Below are 17543 nucleotides of genomic sequence, written 5' to 3' on the forward strand. Positions count from 1 at the left end.
TGGTGGCGCGCCGGGCTCGGCCGCGGGGATGCCCCAGGGTGGGCTGAGGGCTCAGGCGGGGAACCCCGAGTGCTCGGCTTTGGAAGGAGCCTGGTGGCTGTTTGTAAAGCCAGTCTCATGGTTTCGGGTCGCCCGACTCGTGCCTTTTTTATTGCTGTGGTTGGTCGCTAGTGTTGGCGACCCCAAGTGTCTAAAAATAACGAGTGGGGCCCTCCAAATCGTACTTAAAAATTAGTAAACGAAGGCCTCATTTGATTTGCCTAATGGTGTCTGAGCCTTTGGCCTGCTCTTGTGTCACATATTCAGGTTTTTCTAATAAGGAAAGCTGAGATCCTCACCTAATCACATGCCTCCAGGAGCTGGGGCTTTCAGAAATATATCAACAATCATACAATTTGCAATAAAAGCACAAGAGTTGGCAGTGCTAGATGACATGAGTTTGGGGGAGCTAGAGGAGGGTCAGGATTCCTACCAAGCAATGAGACGCTTGTACAGACTGTTGTGGGAGAAAATAAAACTGAGCAGAGGTCTGCAAAATAAATAAAACCACAAATAAATGCCTGCCTTCCTTCCTTCTTTTCTCCCACACATGCAAAAGGCAAATATATTGACATAAGAATAGCCATACTGGGTCTGACCAAAGGTCCATCTAGTCTGACAGTGGCCAATGCCAGGTGCCAAATGAACAGAACAGGTAATCATAAGTGATCCATCCCCTGTCGCCCATTCCGAGCTTCTGGTAAATTTGCTAGAAAATAGGCAAAAGTATCATAAAATGGAACAGACAACAGTGATGAATGAAATTCTAAAAGAGAAATTGGGCAAATATTAAATATGGACCAGGCAAGGGCAATTAATAAGCATTCACTTGAAAAATTAGAAATTAGGCAAAAAGTGATTTTTTTAAAAAAAATGTATTCCTATCAGCAAGGGCAATTGTTCAGAAAATTAAGACAAATAAAAAACAATCTTGAGCTAATATGAGATGTCTGCCACCAGCCCGATCACTCTGTGTATATGGTGTATCTCTATCCATTGCCTTTTGGCTTTCTCTTTATAGGTCCAAATCTTGCAACTTGATGTGTGTAGGTTTGTGTGTATTCACTTACCTTAGGTACTGATCCACCAAATACTTATACATATGCATAAGTTTATGCACAAGAGTAGTCTTGTTGACTTCAGTGGAACCACTCATACATGCAAAGTGAAACATGTTTACAGGATTGAGAATGTTTAGGGCACTTACACATTTTTGCTTTTGTGCCTGATTCAGTAGGAACTATGGACCAAGTTTCACCACCACCTTGGGAGGGTTACCAATGCCTGACAGAGCCTCTCTGGAGGCATGGGGGCAGAATGGGACCATGTGGACTTTGTCCTCCCTTCTCTACATTACTGTTGAAAGTAGGAGGGAAGGGGAAAATCATTCTGGGCTCAGAGGGGAAGTGATTGGGGGGGGAGGTTGCTACTCCAAGTCACCATCAAGAGGCAGTGCAATTTGGGGCAGGACCATCTGTGGATGATTCAAGATGGAATAAGTGAGGTCCATGATCAGTCTGGGCTGTTGTGGAGCCACGCATTCAAGGTGGTGTGGGGATGGGCTGCCCCGGGACAATTTAGGGGCATGTGGTCACTGTGGGTCAAACTCCATTAACCTCTCTATCTACGTCCCAGAACTCTGACACCAGCATTACTATGAAAGGACTGCGAGCTGGAAGAACATTGTGCAAACAAGCACAGAATTACTTATATTTTTAAAAACACATTGTTATTCTGCGGAAGGGGGGAGACGCTTGTAGAAGATAGTGGGCAGCTTCCTTCCTTTCAGGCTAAATGTGGGAACAATTAAATACCCTTTAGTTTAGAGATAGTTGAAACAATAGTTGCCAGTGCCTAAAGCATAGGTTGCATTTAAGGCCATTCAGGAATCTGAACTAACTGTGTGGGCAGAGGAGTTTCACTAGGGGCTGAATGTAAGTACAGGGCAGGGGATTGAATTGATTACATCTGTGTGTTTGTAATAGAAGGCAGAAGCACCACAGGAGCATGCAAAGAAGTCTTAGACAAAGCCAGAGAAGCTCTCATACTTGACCCTGAGAAAAGCCTAGGGAGGGAATTTTTGGGTGGAGTGCTGGCTGGAAAGGGGGTTGGACCTGTGAGGAAATAAACTGTCTCCTGCCATTTGATTTCTACTGTGGTCAGGGAAACAACGACATACGTGACACTTTCATCAGTTTCTCCTAATGACAACAACCCACTAAACCCCAATTTTAGTTAACCACTCAGGTCAAAAGGGGTAGCAATATTTCCCTACAAAACTGTGATTTGGGGCTCCAAACTTTTCCTATCTGACAGCCTGGCCAGGAACCCAAGGCCCACACCTAATATGCAGGCAATAGAGAAGACTGCCACCCTCTTCTCTTGCTATGGAGTCAGGCTCTGTGGCAATGACAAATCCTAGCATGCCTGGTTCCATTATTAGCTCAGTGGATTTAAGCGGAGCAGGCAGCTCTCTATATTAAAGATGAGGGATGCCATCCACACCATTGTGGCGCTCTGCACAGGGCCACCTCTCTCACAGAATTTGCAGACCCTTAATTGTATTAATTAATTACTCATGTATTAATTTAACAAGAAAGAAAGCAAGAACCACCATTATTTATCTTATAATTTTCCATGAAAGTCACCTTTACCACTTACATTATGTTCAAGCTGTGAAAAATGATGTGAGTGGTACAAAAAGAGAGGCTGTATCCTGGAGACAGCATGAATATTGTATAATGTAGCTCTTGCTGTCTGTTCATTTATATACTAAAGCAAACAAGTGTGTGAAATTTAGAGGCCCACAGCACAAGTTGAAGCCGCAGTCTCCTGGGAATCATAGATAATGGTGCTGAACAGGAAGAAGGGTTGGGGACATATTTCCCCTAAATGGAATGCATTAGCAATTTCCCCCTTTCAGTGTGCTTTTTTCTTTACTTTGAGGAAGACATTTTCCTATTAGACGACTGGCTGAATGTCTCATTTCTGTACTCTCTTAAGTACTTATTTGACCCCATTACTGTAGCATCTGAGCAACTCACAACAGCCCTATAAGGTAGGGAAATACTATTATCCCCATATCTGGGGAATAACTGGCTGGCTATGCAGTAGTACTGCAGAAAAGGATCTGGGGGTTAGAGTGGATCACAAATGGAATATGAGACAACCATGTGATGCAACTACGAAAAAGGCTAGTATCATTTTGGGCTGTATTAACAGACTTATGGTAACACAGGGGAGGTAATTGTCCCAGTCTGTTCAGCATTAATACTACAGTATCTCCAATTCTGGGCACCACACTTTAGGCAACATGTGGCCAAATTGGAGAGAGCCCGGGAGAGCAACAAAAATGATAAAAGAGTGAGGGTGGACCTATTAACTATCTTCACCTATGTTAAGGGCTGTTGTAAAGAGGACAGTGATCAATTGTTCTCCACAGCACTGAATGCAGGACAAAAAGTAATCAGTTTAATCTGCAGTGAAGTAAATTTAGGTTAGAGTTTTAGGAAAAACTTTCTAACTTTAAGGCTAGTTAAGTATTGGAATAGGCTTCTGAGGGAGGTAGTTGAATCCCTGTGACTGGAGTTTTTTTTAAGAACAAGTTAGACAAACAGCTGTCTGGGAAAGTCTAGGTTTACTCTGCTGTATCTCAGCACAGGAGCTGGATTAATTGACCTTACAAGGTCCCTTCCAGCCTTATGATACAGAGGGGAGTGAGGCACAGAGAGACTAGTTAACTAGCCTGAGGTCACACAGGCTAGCCTGTAGCCAGGCAAGGACTTGAACACAGTTGGTCTCCAATGTTCCAGGCGAGCACATTAACCACTGGATCACTTGTCTTCACTGCGTTACAGCAGTACATGATATTTCATTACTAGTACTGGCGACAGCTGTAAATGTTGAAATTAAATGTTGAGGGGTGTTTATTTGTAACAACTATATAGGAGAAAATGCAACTGTACTGAAGGCATTGCTTTACATTTTTGTGTTCATAATCTCACATGAGTATTAGCAGCAAAAGCCACATCATGATCTTATTGCTGTTACCCTCATCCTCTTTTTCCCCTCCCAGCCAGTGTTTGAAACCATCGACTCCCATTTACATCAATGTAACAACTCCCAATTATTTCAGGGGAAGCAGGATTAAGCCCATAGTTCCTGATCGTGCAAACTGATCTGCAGTTAGATCCCTGGGCTCATGTCATTTCATCCCCTGCACTAGCTGAAAGCATACTGGCACTCAGCCTTACAATGTTCTGCCTTGATGACAGTTTTTTGCTATGGAATGTATTCTTGACATTGAAAACCAAATTAAAGCAAGGAACTGAACTGCAGAGAATGTGGATTAGCATGTACATTGCTGAACAAATCCTTGGAAGGTAGAGAGGAAGGAATTTAAGTTATCACCAAGAGTCAAAACACTCAGATGTGGCCATCATTTTAATTTCAATGCAAAACGAATGTTCTCATATGTGCTAATGATGTGTGACTTTTCAAAGCATGGAACCAACCACCTGATGAGCAACCACACAAATGCAGCTCTACTATCCATCTGGCTCTCCCATCACCTCCTTAACCTCTTACAGACACTCCTCCACTGGAGCTCCAAGGAGGGAGGAGTGCTCCATGCCCAGATTTTTGCATGGAAATCAGCATGGGAGATGGTACAACTGGGAGCTGTTGTTTTAAGTTTGTCAATGAAAATGTCTATCAGTATCTGTCCTCTGCATCAGTGGTGCAAGTAGAAATCATTTCTTGATGGTACTGCACTCATGGGAGGGACACAAGGGGGGCACATGACCTCCCCTCCTTCATGTGACTCCTCCCCACCCTACCCTCAGCCCAGGGCCCCCACGCTCTCCCCATCCCCTCTGACACTCCCCTGCTTAACTACTCACTTTCCTCCCACATATGTAGTATTCAGTCTGTTTATATGGAATATGGGAGTTGGGTGAGGAGCCATTTCAGCATATGTATGACTTATTAAAAGACAAATTTTAAGTAGAACTGTATCCTAAACTGCTTTATGGTATTGTACCCAAACATTGCATTTCAATGGGGGATTCAACTTCCTTTATAAGAACAGATTCTTGAAACTCTTACCAGTCCACAAAAGTGGTCCATAGTCATGCAAATAGTCCCATTGTCTTCAATGGGATTGATCAAATGATTAAGGGTTTTCAGGGTTAGGTTCCAAGTTTGGAAATTGTTCTGGATGAAACTGACAATGCCTCAGCTGTCAGCTCAGAAGGAGCTTCTTTCAAATAAAGGTGGGCAGTTGTGTGATAAGTCCTAGCTCCATTGCTAAGATGAGGAACATAGTTTCAGCAAAGTTCTTGGCAGATTCTTGAGGCAGCTGGTTTAAGGCCATCAGTGTCTGACATTATAATCTTTACTTATAGTTCTCTCACCCACAAAGCTGGAAAATGAGGCATTTGTTTTCTATGTTTTGCTGCTCCAGTTCCAGTTAACAAAATGCATGTTAGACTAGTTTGGCTGCAAAGAAGAATTCTATGTACACTGGGGACAACACCTGATTCCTCATGCAGAATTGGGATGACATCAAAATCCAAACATCCTCTGGTCAGTGCAAGCAGAGGCATTCCTCTAATGATTTGGACTTGATGTGACGCAGTATGGATGTCATGGATAATTCTGACCAAATGGGAGAAACAGAATCAAAAACACTGTTTAAATGCCTTCCGTCTCCCCCACACCCCTCTTGAGGACTCCTCAACAATGTAACAGCACAACACACATCTAACAAACTTAAACAAAGCCTTTGTTTAAGTTTGTTAGCATATGTATTGTGCTGTTAAAGCCATTTAAAGAATGAATGCCCTCCCTAGCCTAGTTCTACTCCTGGGGGGGGAGGGGGAGGAAGCTAGCCCCAAGTCTTTCTGGTACCCTGTACCTGCTAAAAATCTCTTGCCGGTATTGCATACTGGAGGGTACCACCCTACTTGCACTCCTGCCTCTGCTTGTCCTATAGGGGCAAGGGCACTGCAGTCTAGTCTCATGTGGGGCACAAGAAGCTCCAGGGCCAGCCCAGTATCCAATATATGCCAGCATTAGTTCTGGATGAAAAGAGAATGCAGCTGCTGAGATTCTTTGGGTTGCTGCATTATATCATTGTAGTCCAAGAAATTTAAATTTCACGAGTCTTAGTATATTACACAAAAACATCCTGCTAGGATGAGAGGAAAGACAACAAAGGCTATAGACAACAACATGAAATCCAACAAAGACAAATGTAAGGTGTTACACTTAGGGAAGAAAAACCAAATGCATAAATATACACTGGGGGATAACTGGCTTGGCAGCAGCACTGCTGAAAAGAATCTAGGAATTGTGGTAAATCACAACCTCAACATGAGTCAGCAATGCGATGCTGTTGCCAAAAAAGCACATGCAATTTTAGGTTGCATTAACAGAGGCATAGCATGCAAGTCATGGAAGATGATAGTACCACGCTACAGGTCGTTGATTAGGCCTCAGCTGGAGTAGTGTGTCCAGTTTTGGTCACCAATGTATAGAAAAGATGTGGAGAAACTGGAAAGGTTGATCAAAGGGATGATCATAAGGCAAACCATATGAACAAAGGCTGAAGGAACTGGGTATGTTTAGTTTGGAAAAGAAGAGTTTAAGGGGGGACATGATAGTGATCTTCAAGTACTTGAAAGGCTGCCATAAAAAAGATGGAGAAAAGTTGTAAAACTATGAAGGAAATGAACATAACAGATTTATTCTGGGATCCTTGTTTCCCTGCTCACTGATCTTGAATTTACAGGGAATATAGGAGTTCCCTCAGATTACTCAGTGAAGCACCCTGTTTTCATATGGAGCGTACTATAGCTCTGATATTTAGCATAATGGCTCTCTTCTAGCTGTGAAGAATGAAATCCCTTTAAAAGTCTCCGTGAGTCAGCCGCTAATGGCTTCCTTTATGTTTTGTACAGCTCTACCAACACCTCCCCCCCAACCATTTAGTAAATAATTACTGATCCTTTCTGAAGTTAAAAGTAAATCAAAGTGACACGGTCTCATTTTTTAAACTGATGTCCAAACAAATATGTTTCCACCTAACTTGATTATCTTATTAAGACACGTTTGGTCCAGACCTCTCACCCTGCAGCATATGTTGTGGAGGAGATGTAGGGGAAAAGGCCCTAAATAAACACAGCAGTTCTATATACAGGCCAATGGAAAATTACATAATTATCCTGAGTGGTCATTAAGTTTCCAGTATCAAAGAGCTCTTTAACCTGCCTGTTAGCTATGACTACTTTCCACAAGTTAGGCTTCACTCTATTTTTCTCCCTAAGTATTTAATGATGTGTCATTAACTGTATGTAGATGGAAAAGGAGGAAGATAGATTATTATAAAAGTCTGTGTAATGTCCATGCTCCACAGGAAGTGCACTAAAAGATCAAAGTACCCAAAATGCTCTCCTCAGAAATTGTGACACATGTCAGACGTCTACACTTGGCTGGGGACATGCTAGTAAAAAGAACTTTTTGCTCAGATTCTGCGTCATTAAAATTGATGTTCCATATTGCAAATGAAGCTTACCTTCTCTCTGCCTCTGGCAAAGACCACCTATAAATCCAACTGCTTTGAAGGGTTCTTTAGAAAGGAGCGCTTCTTTGTCAAGAAAGGGTCTGAACTTTTGTAACTTGCAAATTCTTAAATTCTGGCAAACTTTCGCAGAGGTAAACAATGCTTTTCTCAGTCCATGTCTCGCTGCCTGTTAAGATGGATTGTATCTATTTGGATCCACATTGGCTCCATCTTTCAAGAAATACCCTTGGTGGAATTGTCAAGATACAAATGCTATTTTGAAGCAGGGTAAAGCAAACAGTAAAAATGTACATTTTCAATTTTTTTTTTATTCCAAAATGTTTGGTATAGTAAGCAATAGCCACTCTCTCGCAACAGCCTAGTGGCTATTTCCATATTCAGTTATATCCAACCAATATTTTGATGATAATTATTTTGAGTTTTTGTTTTAAAATTGATCTTTAAAGGAGATGACGAGGTGGCTGATATCACTCCGATGATATCAAATGATCTGCAGCCAACACTACCATTTCTTTTGAGACCAGACATGGATTCTTTCTCAAATTACAGCTATTTCCAAAATGATACAGACTACTATGAAGAGCAGTCTTTTTCTTTATTTGACATTCATGTCCTGGTGCCTGTGACTATAATTTCCAGCATCATGTTTTTCTTGGGTATCACTGGGAATTTGCTAACACTATTAATTTTCAAAAGATACAAGGAAATGAGAACTACAGTTAACATGTATTTATCCAGCATGGCGTTGTCTGACATTCTGATTTTCCTTGGTCTGCCTTCTGATTTGTACAGGATTTGGAAATACAAACCATACATATTTGGGGATTTTCTCTGCAAATTTTTATTTTATCTCAGTGAAACCTGCACATACTGCACCATCTTGCACATCACCACTTTGAGTGTCGAGCGGTATTTTGCAATATGCTTTCCTTTGAAAGCCAAAACGACAATCACTAAATGCAGGGTGAAAAGGATCATCCTTTCTTTATGGGTGTGGGCTCTCCTGACTGCCAGCCCAATTCTGTTCCTGTTTGGTGTGGAACACCGCAATGGAAGCCTGCCTGATGAAGCCAAGGAGTGCAATTACATAGAACGCTCAGCCCGCACAGGACTTTTAGAAACAATGACTTGGGTTTCAACCATTTATTTTTTCCTACCAGTGCTTTGCCTGACTCTGCTCTATGGACTCATCTGTGGAAAGCTTTGGCGAACCAGGCACAAGCTGAGAGGACCTCAGGCTGCAAGCAGAGAAAAGTACCACAAACAAACTGTCAAAATGCTAGGTAAGGATCTGGCTTGAGACCAGGCTAAACAGCTACATTTTATATCACACTAGGCCAGACACAAAGAAAAGGTGGAAAGAGGGAGGTGAGACAGAAAAGGCAAGGAAGGGCCCTTACAGATTTAAGGTTAGTACATTTTACTTCATTTAGTCACGTTCATGGTACAGGGCCCCAATTTGAATTGTGTGTAGGTTGGTCGTGTGCACAGTTAAACTCACAGTTTGCTCTGGACTGATGCAAAGTCCGAATAGCAGCAAAAAGAAATGTATGATGTTGCTGTGACTTTTTTTTTTAAAAGCAAATCTGATCAAGTTTGATTTGTGTGTGTCAAGAGGGGCCTGCACTTAGCAGTCATGGTCTGACAAGTAGTTTTTCAAGCCAGCCACTCTCACTTCTCCCACAGAAAGTTTCATGTGTTTTAGCAATTAAGCTTTGGGCCACAATCTGAACAAAATCATGTGTCCAGGCCTAGTTAAACATTGGCTTTATTTCCTCTTAAATCATGTTTAACATTTTAGTAGACTCATTACAGAACCCACTGGTCAGCATGTGGTGTGTGATCCTCTGTGGCTCAGGAACAGGGGCTAGGAGTCTGAACCCACAGCAGCATTTCCGACTTTAGTTCCAGCTGTAGTGACTCATCCTTTTAGCTCTGAAGGTCTCTGGTTCAATCCCCAGTCACAACTAAGATAGCAGTCATACCAATTTGATAAAACAAAGGATTTATTTGGGTTAACAACATTTAAAGCTTCACTGAGCCTGTTCGCTCATCTCAGATGAGCAAAATACCCATTGCTTGTTGCTGTCAGCAAAATTCAGTGGGTGCAGGTACCAACTCTCTGTGCTCGCAGTGGAGGTAAAAGCATTGATGGCCCTGGCCTCAGTCTATTCACAGATCCGTTATCATCCCCCAGTGGCTGTGAATGGCTCCAAAATTGCCCTCTTTTCCAGAGCTCAAAGTGGAATCTTGCTTCTTTTCAGCTCCCTCACTTTCTGCAGGAAACACAGTGAAATGCAGGAACATGGATCCATGCAGTAGAATTTATTAACTTCAGAGCCGTGCATTTTCTCCTTCCATCAACTGTTATTGTCTCCAACTTTTGTTTCCCTGTCTACTATGGCATCTAAAAATGTCTCTTTTTCAGTGTCTTCCTTCCCCGGCATTCCCTCTCCCCACTTCTTCCTCTGCATCTTTTTTATTGTTCCATTCATCTCCCAGATTTTTCACTCCCCTTTTCCATCCCTTTCTGTGTTTGGGCCCACCCAGACACTTTGTTCCTCATCTGATCTCACTCACTTCCCTACTGAGGACCCTGCCCCACTCCCCTGGGAAATATTTCACTGATGACTGAGGTAGATTTCAGGATAACAATCTAACAGCAAGAAACAACGCTGAAGTATCAATGCTTCTGTAACTTAGCCTGGTTTTGTTCCTTTCTTGTTACTGTACTACATACATTTAAAGGGTCTTTTATTTGAACCCTGGACACAACACTGCAGCAGGCAAACAAATCCCCAGTGCTTATATCTACCTGCCAACATGAAGCAAAAATGGCTGCACAAGTCAGGTGGTAGCATGTTACGGTACATATTAATGTAGTAGTCTGAGGTTTCAGCCACAATGTAGTTTAAAGAGACAGAACAAACAGTGCTTCAAAATGACTGTACTAAAATATATTCCTTTCCTTTTTAGCAGTAGTAGTCCTGGCCTTCGTGCTGTGTTGGCTACCATTCCACATCGGCCGAATCCTCTTTGCCCAGACCACAACCATCCTGTATGACATCACTCAGTACTTCAATCTCATTGCCATGCTTCTCTTTTACCTTGGAGCATCTATAAACCCAATACTTTACAATGTCATGTCACAAAAATACAGAAAAGCAACGAGCAAAATTCTGAACTACAGTCAAGTCTGGCAATCCAGAAACTTGACAAGGAGCGAAAGGACTTCTTTTGAAGGTACAGAAGTCAGTTCTGTCATGTAAACAGTGCAGCACTGACAAATAGTGTCCTGTACAGCTAGATTACAGCTGTCCACTATGCTTGTGAACTATATGTTAATATCAAGCCATGGCACTGGTGCATGTTGTAGGTGAAGGGGGGATTTTAATCACTCTCGGGATGGAAAAAGCTTGCTGCTTCCATCTGTGCGCACAAAATTCTCCATTAACCAGTGTCACTCCTTCTGCTTCAGGGTGATGTCACTAGTATTTCCTGCAATGTTTATAAAATTTTAGCAGTGTCAGGATCAAATCAAAACCAGAAGCCAGTAATGACTCACTCTTGAGTGCCAATGGCTTCAGTCAATTGCCTTGCAATGTGTGTCTGTGCAGTTCCAACTAGCCACAAAACTGTCATCCTCTAGTGGATTTGTCCTAAACCCTACAAGATCACAGCTTTTGGTTATAGTGGATACAGAATCTATTCAACGTCCTCATTCAAGTTCTTAGCATTTGTTTGATGTATGAAAACTAATCAAAACAGACAAGCTGGATTGAATGAATCTACCTTTGTTCTCTTCATTTTAATATATTTAATAACTGGGCAAACCTTAAAGGGAAGGGAAAGAAAAATATTAAGGTGTTACAATTGTGAAAGCTGCATGTCCGTTACAAAGGGAAGCAAAAAAGTAAGCTGCAGATTGGGGAAGGGAGGGAGAAGCAGAGAAAGTTACTTGCTCAACTTCCACAAGAAGTTTGTGACACAGGGATGGAACCCAACTCTCATGCCAGTTCCTTAACCTCAAGGCCATCCTCAAGGGGGGTTAACGAAATTATATTGTTTGGACAGCCAGATTACTGCACTTGCATTAAAGGCAAAGGACTTCGATGGGTAGAGAGAGGATGGAGTTTATTTCAAGCTTAATTTTCCCTGGTGGAAATCAAGGTTATGTCCAAGCAATCCTGCCTTTGTTGCTCTGTCACCATTTCATGAGAAATTGTTTGTGTTGTTCTGACAGAGCACAACAACCTGCCACACCTCACTTCACACACCACCAGAGTGGTGCTATATCACATCACTCAATGCTGCTTTCCTTTTCAAAATGTTGATCTTAATGAGACCATTTTCAATCACCACTTTTAGTCATACATGCTGCTTCTCATCTGAATAACTAGAAACAGAGTTATAAAGAATAGTACACAGTGGTTCCAAAGGATGGAATCCATCAGCTTATAGCAAACAGAACAGCATCACCAAGTTCACTCATTTCATTAGTAGATTGTAAGATTTATTTTTTGCCCTTAATGCATTGCCCTGTAATCTTGCATAGGAAAAAGAGGTGATGAGGTTAATTCTATAAGGAATAATAGGCTATATTCTCCACTGGATGGAGCACTGTGAAATCAAAGCAGTGGAAATTCCATTGCAATTGGGCCAAAAACAGTTTGAGGGAAAGGAAGTGAGCCAATCTGGTATAATCCCTTCTCCCTTCCTGGACATATCGTGGCTGGGCAGAGCCAGGGAACAGTTGATCTACACAATTTCAGTGAGTTTCCTTTAGATGATTCCCTGGACAAACCCATTGGAATTAACTACTGGAGTCCCGCTCTTTCCACTGCACTGGAGGTGGGGAGGGGAACAAATGGCAGCACAATCCCCAATAGAGGAGGGCACAGAAGGACTGGTAGTTGCCTATGGAACTTGGGAAATCTGTGCTGTGGGAGAACTACATCCCCTCCACAAACCTCCTCCCACATGGAGATATCACCTTTGGAACTGCACAAGTTTCATCTCGGAACTTCCTGAGCACCTCTCTCATTTGTAGGTTTAAGATGATATAGCCCTTTGATGCTACAAAGCAACTTAATTCCATGTTGCTGTTTCCTTCATCCTAAACTACATACTACACAGATGACCGGATTGCTCCAGAAGGAAGTTATTTTCTTATTCACAAATTAAATACACAAATATATATAATCAAATTTGAAAACTTGTATTTTTTATTGGCTGTATTAAATATATTATCTATTTGATAGTTACAATTTAGTAATACAATGCATGGCAGCTTTAACATAAGTTTGAAATATCTCAAAATTACAATGCAAAAAAAATGAAGATATCTAATATGTTAATGCCTCTAGAGTACATCAATCTGGAATGTATAACAGTCAATATAAAATCTACATTACACTATACTTTCCAGTATATTTCCTGGAAATATGAACATTTTGTGGCAATTCATTTTAATTTTCTAGGAAGTCATGATTTTGGTTAATATTTATTCTGAAAGCCTACTTTATTATTTTAAAAACCTGTCAGAAATGCTATTGCCAAATAAATCACTAAATGATTTGCTCTGTCTAAGAGTTAAAGAAAAAATCCTTTGGCGAAAGAAATTTGCTGAAGGCAGTCTATTGTTTTCTAAAAGTAAAATATGAAAGGAAATAAAGAAGGCATATTTGTAAACTTCGGCAAACTAAAGACACTAATATCTGTATAAAACTCTTTCCAACACTGAAGAGAGACTTCCACAATATAAATGATTAACTTAAAGTTCTGCTACAAGTAGAACAATACATTCAAACATACATTTTCCAGGATTTTTTAATCAAAATAAATAGAGTACAAAATGAAGAGTATATTTTTGAAAAGGTTAATTTCAGATTGCACCATAGATCTGCTTTTAAGAATATTAACTGATACTATGTCATAATTTAGGATTTCCACATTTGAAATGCAACACAATGCCTCAAACTAACTTATTAACAGACATAGGAGAAACATCCTTAAGATGTTTTATTCTTTGAAAGAATTAGCCTGTACCCAACAGTACTATCCCACATGCAAGTGCACTGCCCCAATGTACATGAAATGTAGCTGTAGCATTTGCTAAATATGTTAAATCTGTAACTTTATGGCATGTTCTTTTAATGCCAAAATAATTATGATGACCCATTCGGAAACAAATGTCTAAATTTGTGGCTTCCAGCTTTCAAAACAGTTGATGTAAAGAAAATAGCTGTCAGACTTATCTTCAGATATCTAAAGAATATGTTTGACAAGGAACAGTCATATGTAGTGCATAGTATCCACCAAAAATATTCCTCAAAACACAGTCAGACATGCATGACAAGTTTTGGAAAAGTTTCATAGCAAACTGAAAATTCTCACCACCACCACAATGGAATGTGAACTGCCACCATTGTGATAGCAATTAATTTAAAACATTGTATAAATGTTACCTAAAAATATTTCATGTATAGTTTGATAATTCAGATAAGGATAGAAGAGCATCCAAAAGCAGTTTGAACTTTTTTATTTTTAGGTTAAGAATAGTACAAAAACATTTGCTCAGTTTGAGCCAATAGTGAAACATTTATCATAAATGCACTCTCTCTCCTTAAAGACAAAAATCTGTGCCTTCTCTGAAAATGCTGAAAAGATTTAATCAGATGCACAGGAAATTACTGTTCTCTCAGGCACTGAGAATGAAAATGTGGATTGGGCCAACAGTTATTTACCAACTGCTGAAAGCATTTAATTCAGAAATGTAAAGTACAAAAGAGGACCAATTTGCAATATTACATACAAATGCAATCACTCTGTTTGTACATTACATCCCTCTAGCATTTTTAATTAAAATTCTAAAAATGCTGGCACCTGTACTTTAACACTTGAAATATTAATTATTGAACCCCAAACATTAAAATAACTGTAAAGTAGTAATATCATATTTTGTTTTTCTTCTACAGTATATTAAATGTGGTTTGCTCTAGCAATGTTCTGCAGTACAGTACTGTTCTAAGCTCAAGCATTTTTGCTGCTGTATTTCATGTATACCAAACTATAACAATACTTGATTAAAAATTGCTGATCCACTACCACTTGCCTAGTTGTACTTCAAAAGACTTTATATAAAGCCTTTTCTCTAACTGGCCAAAGGGCCTAGGCTTTGATATTGAGAAAGACTGTGTGTGTGTGTGTGGGGGGGGGGGGGGAGGCAGTTTTTTGCTGTTTTATTAACAGCTAACCCTGATTACAGAGGACCCAGGATTACCCTTTCTATGGCAGTTGTGTGTTCTTTACTTAGAAAGGTTCTGCCAACCCAGTCTCAATGTCAGTCAGCAGCAAAGATGGAAATAAGTGTGTGTGTCACTTATACAATCATTTCCAGCTAGGATATTATTTAGAATTAACCAACATAAATACCCAGAATAACGGTCATAAAAAGCTGAATAACGACTAGGCTTTAAACAATCTACTTGATTACAAAGTACTGAATAACAAAAGCAAACAAAATAGCAACCATTGCAAACCCCACAAGAAGAACAAAAGCAAACTGCTCATCACTTAACGTCTTCTTAATCTTTGCAAATTTAGCTGTAGAATCAGTACACTGTGGAACCAACTCTTGTTTTTGAGATGAGAATACTGTACTGGGACTGTAAGGTCCATACAGTTCTTGTAATCCAGTAGAATCTTGATACTGGCGTCCAGCACAGACTCTGAACCGATATTCACAGTTTGTCTGAAAGTTTGTGAAACGGAATGAAGTCTCTGATCCCTTGTATACCTAAATAATAAAAAGAGCGAACAAATTGCTCATCTATTTCACTTTCCCAATATCTAGCAATAGACAATAGGCAGTGCAACCAGAGCAGGCCTGCAAGGGTCTGGGAAGCCTTCCTCACCCATCCAATTTGAGGGCCCTAGAAATAAAAGAATCTCTGCTTTTATTTCTAAAGAGTTTCCTAGCGAACAGTCTTTAAAATGTAAAGGAGAACTAGGAGTGAAAACTTGCCCGTGATGTTCCCCTAAAGATGACAAATTATTTGCCATCCTTTCAAGCCTTGCCTCTGAAAAAACTACAGCTATAGGGTAGTGCCGACAGTCCATCCTAAAGGAAGAAAGCACCTGCTCCAGAGTTTACAATTTAAGATAAGCAACAAATGAAGTGCTGGGGATAGGTAGGGGCATAAAACGTACAGTTATCCCTCACCCACATAAACATCAAATCCCCAACTGTTCTTTAATCTTGCCTTTACTATTTGGCTCATTTCATAGTACAAGTGGGGTTTGGGAGGAGATTATGGCAGTGGTTTTACAAATCCATTCTGACAGAGTGCTCCTACCTAAGGGGTAGAGTACAAGAAAGCACAAAGTTGTTTGCAGAAAAAGTGGGCAGACAGGTAACGAGGGAGAGCCAGGCTGGTAATACTGGGATAAGGAGAGGGGCCAGATTTGTGAAGGGCCTGTTAGATTGGCATGTATGCTAAAGAATCTCATTAACCTTCCCCCAAATAATGAGGCTGCTCCTGTGCATGGTGGTACACTCAGGTCAATAGGAAGTTCTTTACATGTGAGATAGAACAAAAACAATTCTAGCTTTTTGAAAATTACCCTGTTCAAAACCTACTTGAGGTTTTCAGTGACATAAGGCATTCAACATTTGCAATGGTATCAAAAGCTTTGTGCATGACAGTGATACATGAAGATATGCATAAAAATTGGAAAGATCCTTTTGAGACTGCGCTGCCCCAGCTGTAATTGTTAAAACTGTTCACAATAGTTTAATAGTTTGACGTAGTTTGTTCAAAAATAAAAAGGCAACCAGACTTTTCCAGGTTTAATATCCACACGAGGGAGGATGGTTTATAGAGCCTGGTTTTAGTAGTGGTCAAGAAAGTGTGCACAAGAGGGCTAGGCAGTCTAAAAACCAAGAGTCTTAAGTCTGTCATCTCAGAATTGGTACTTACCAACCACTACTTTCACAATTGTGCAAACAGAACTCGTCATGTTCCACCCCCTCCCTCTGGGGAAAAAACCCGTATCATTTCTGGCTAACTTCCTAGATTAATACACTACTTGAATTCTGTGCCTCTTATGGTCTCATTAAAAATTTATAAATTAGAGTAGGGGATTCAAATTTATTACTTTGAGTGCATTCAATTTGAAGAAAGCTGAGCAAGAGCAGTATGTATTAGAACAATTTAAAATCTAATCAGCCTAATGCCATGTCTTATGTTGGCAAAACGTATGTTGCTCAGGGATGTGAAAAACACACACCCGAGTGACATACATTTCGCTGGCATAAGTGTTAGTGTGCACAGCGCTATGTCGGCGGGAGAGCTGCTACCGCCACTCATTGAGATGGTTTTATGTCAGCATAGAGCAACTACATGAGCGATCTTACAGCAGCACAGTTGCATTGATGCCGCTGTAAGCTCGCTAGTGGACGTGACTTTAGTAACATTCAGAGACTTGATTATCTTAAAAAAAAAAGAAAAAAAGAATTCTTAGAATTCTTATTATTCTAATTATTCTTAGAATAATTTTTAAAAAAATAGCAAATGAAATTTTAAAGTTACCTGATCAACCTCTCTCCCACTGGCAAGCTGAAGAATGTAAACAATGGAATCTCTTTTCATTGATTGTAAAGGCTCCCATGTGATTTCACAGATGTTTTCTCCCACCTGATTTACTTTGGGTGCTGGGGGGAAAAAAAAACAAGAATCCACACACAACCTTTCAAAAAAACTTAGAAAAACCTATTTTTTCATGGTTAACCTGAAACCACTGTAATCCCTTTTTTACATGACTAAGGACATGGCTTTAGTAATCCAGCCACCCCACTAATGAAGAAGTGATTCTGAATGGGGCTGTTAACAGGCTCAGGACGGGTATTCAATTTTGT

General features: G+C 40.4%; 2 protein-coding genes across 2 annotated transcripts in view; one reads left to right on the plus strand and one right to left on the minus strand.

The window, feature by feature from the left end:
• Positions 1 to 8150: 8150 nt before the first annotated feature.
• Positions 8151 to 10893, plus strand: LOC135883702 (growth hormone secretagogue receptor type 1-like). The gene is made up of 2 exons (XM_065410937.1): positions 8151 to 8907; positions 10601 to 10893. Exons 1-2 carry the CDS (start codon positions 8151 to 8153, stop codon positions 10891 to 10893), a joined length of 1050 nt encoding a protein of 349 aa, XP_065267009.1.
• A 4214-nt stretch (positions 10894 to 15107) lies between these two features.
• Positions 15108 to 17543, minus strand: part of LOC135883414 (fibronectin type-III domain-containing protein 3A-like) — a 72596-nt gene continuing 70160 nt past the window's right edge. Inside the window, exons 25-26 of the mRNA XM_065410513.1 lie at positions 17218 to 17339; positions 15108 to 15422 (exon numbers count right to left, since the gene is read on the minus strand). Of these exons, the coding sequence (XP_065266585.1) occupies positions 15108 to 15422; positions 17218 to 17339 (437 nt within the window). The remainder of the gene's footprint in view (positions 15423 to 17217; positions 17340 to 17543) is intronic.

The sequence above is a fragment of the Emys orbicularis genome, chromosome 9 (genome assembly GCF_028017835.1).
Source record: "Emys orbicularis isolate rEmyOrb1 chromosome 9, rEmyOrb1.hap1, whole genome shotgun sequence".
Classification (NCBI taxonomy): Eukaryota; Metazoa; Chordata; order Testudines; family Emydidae; genus Emys; species Emys orbicularis.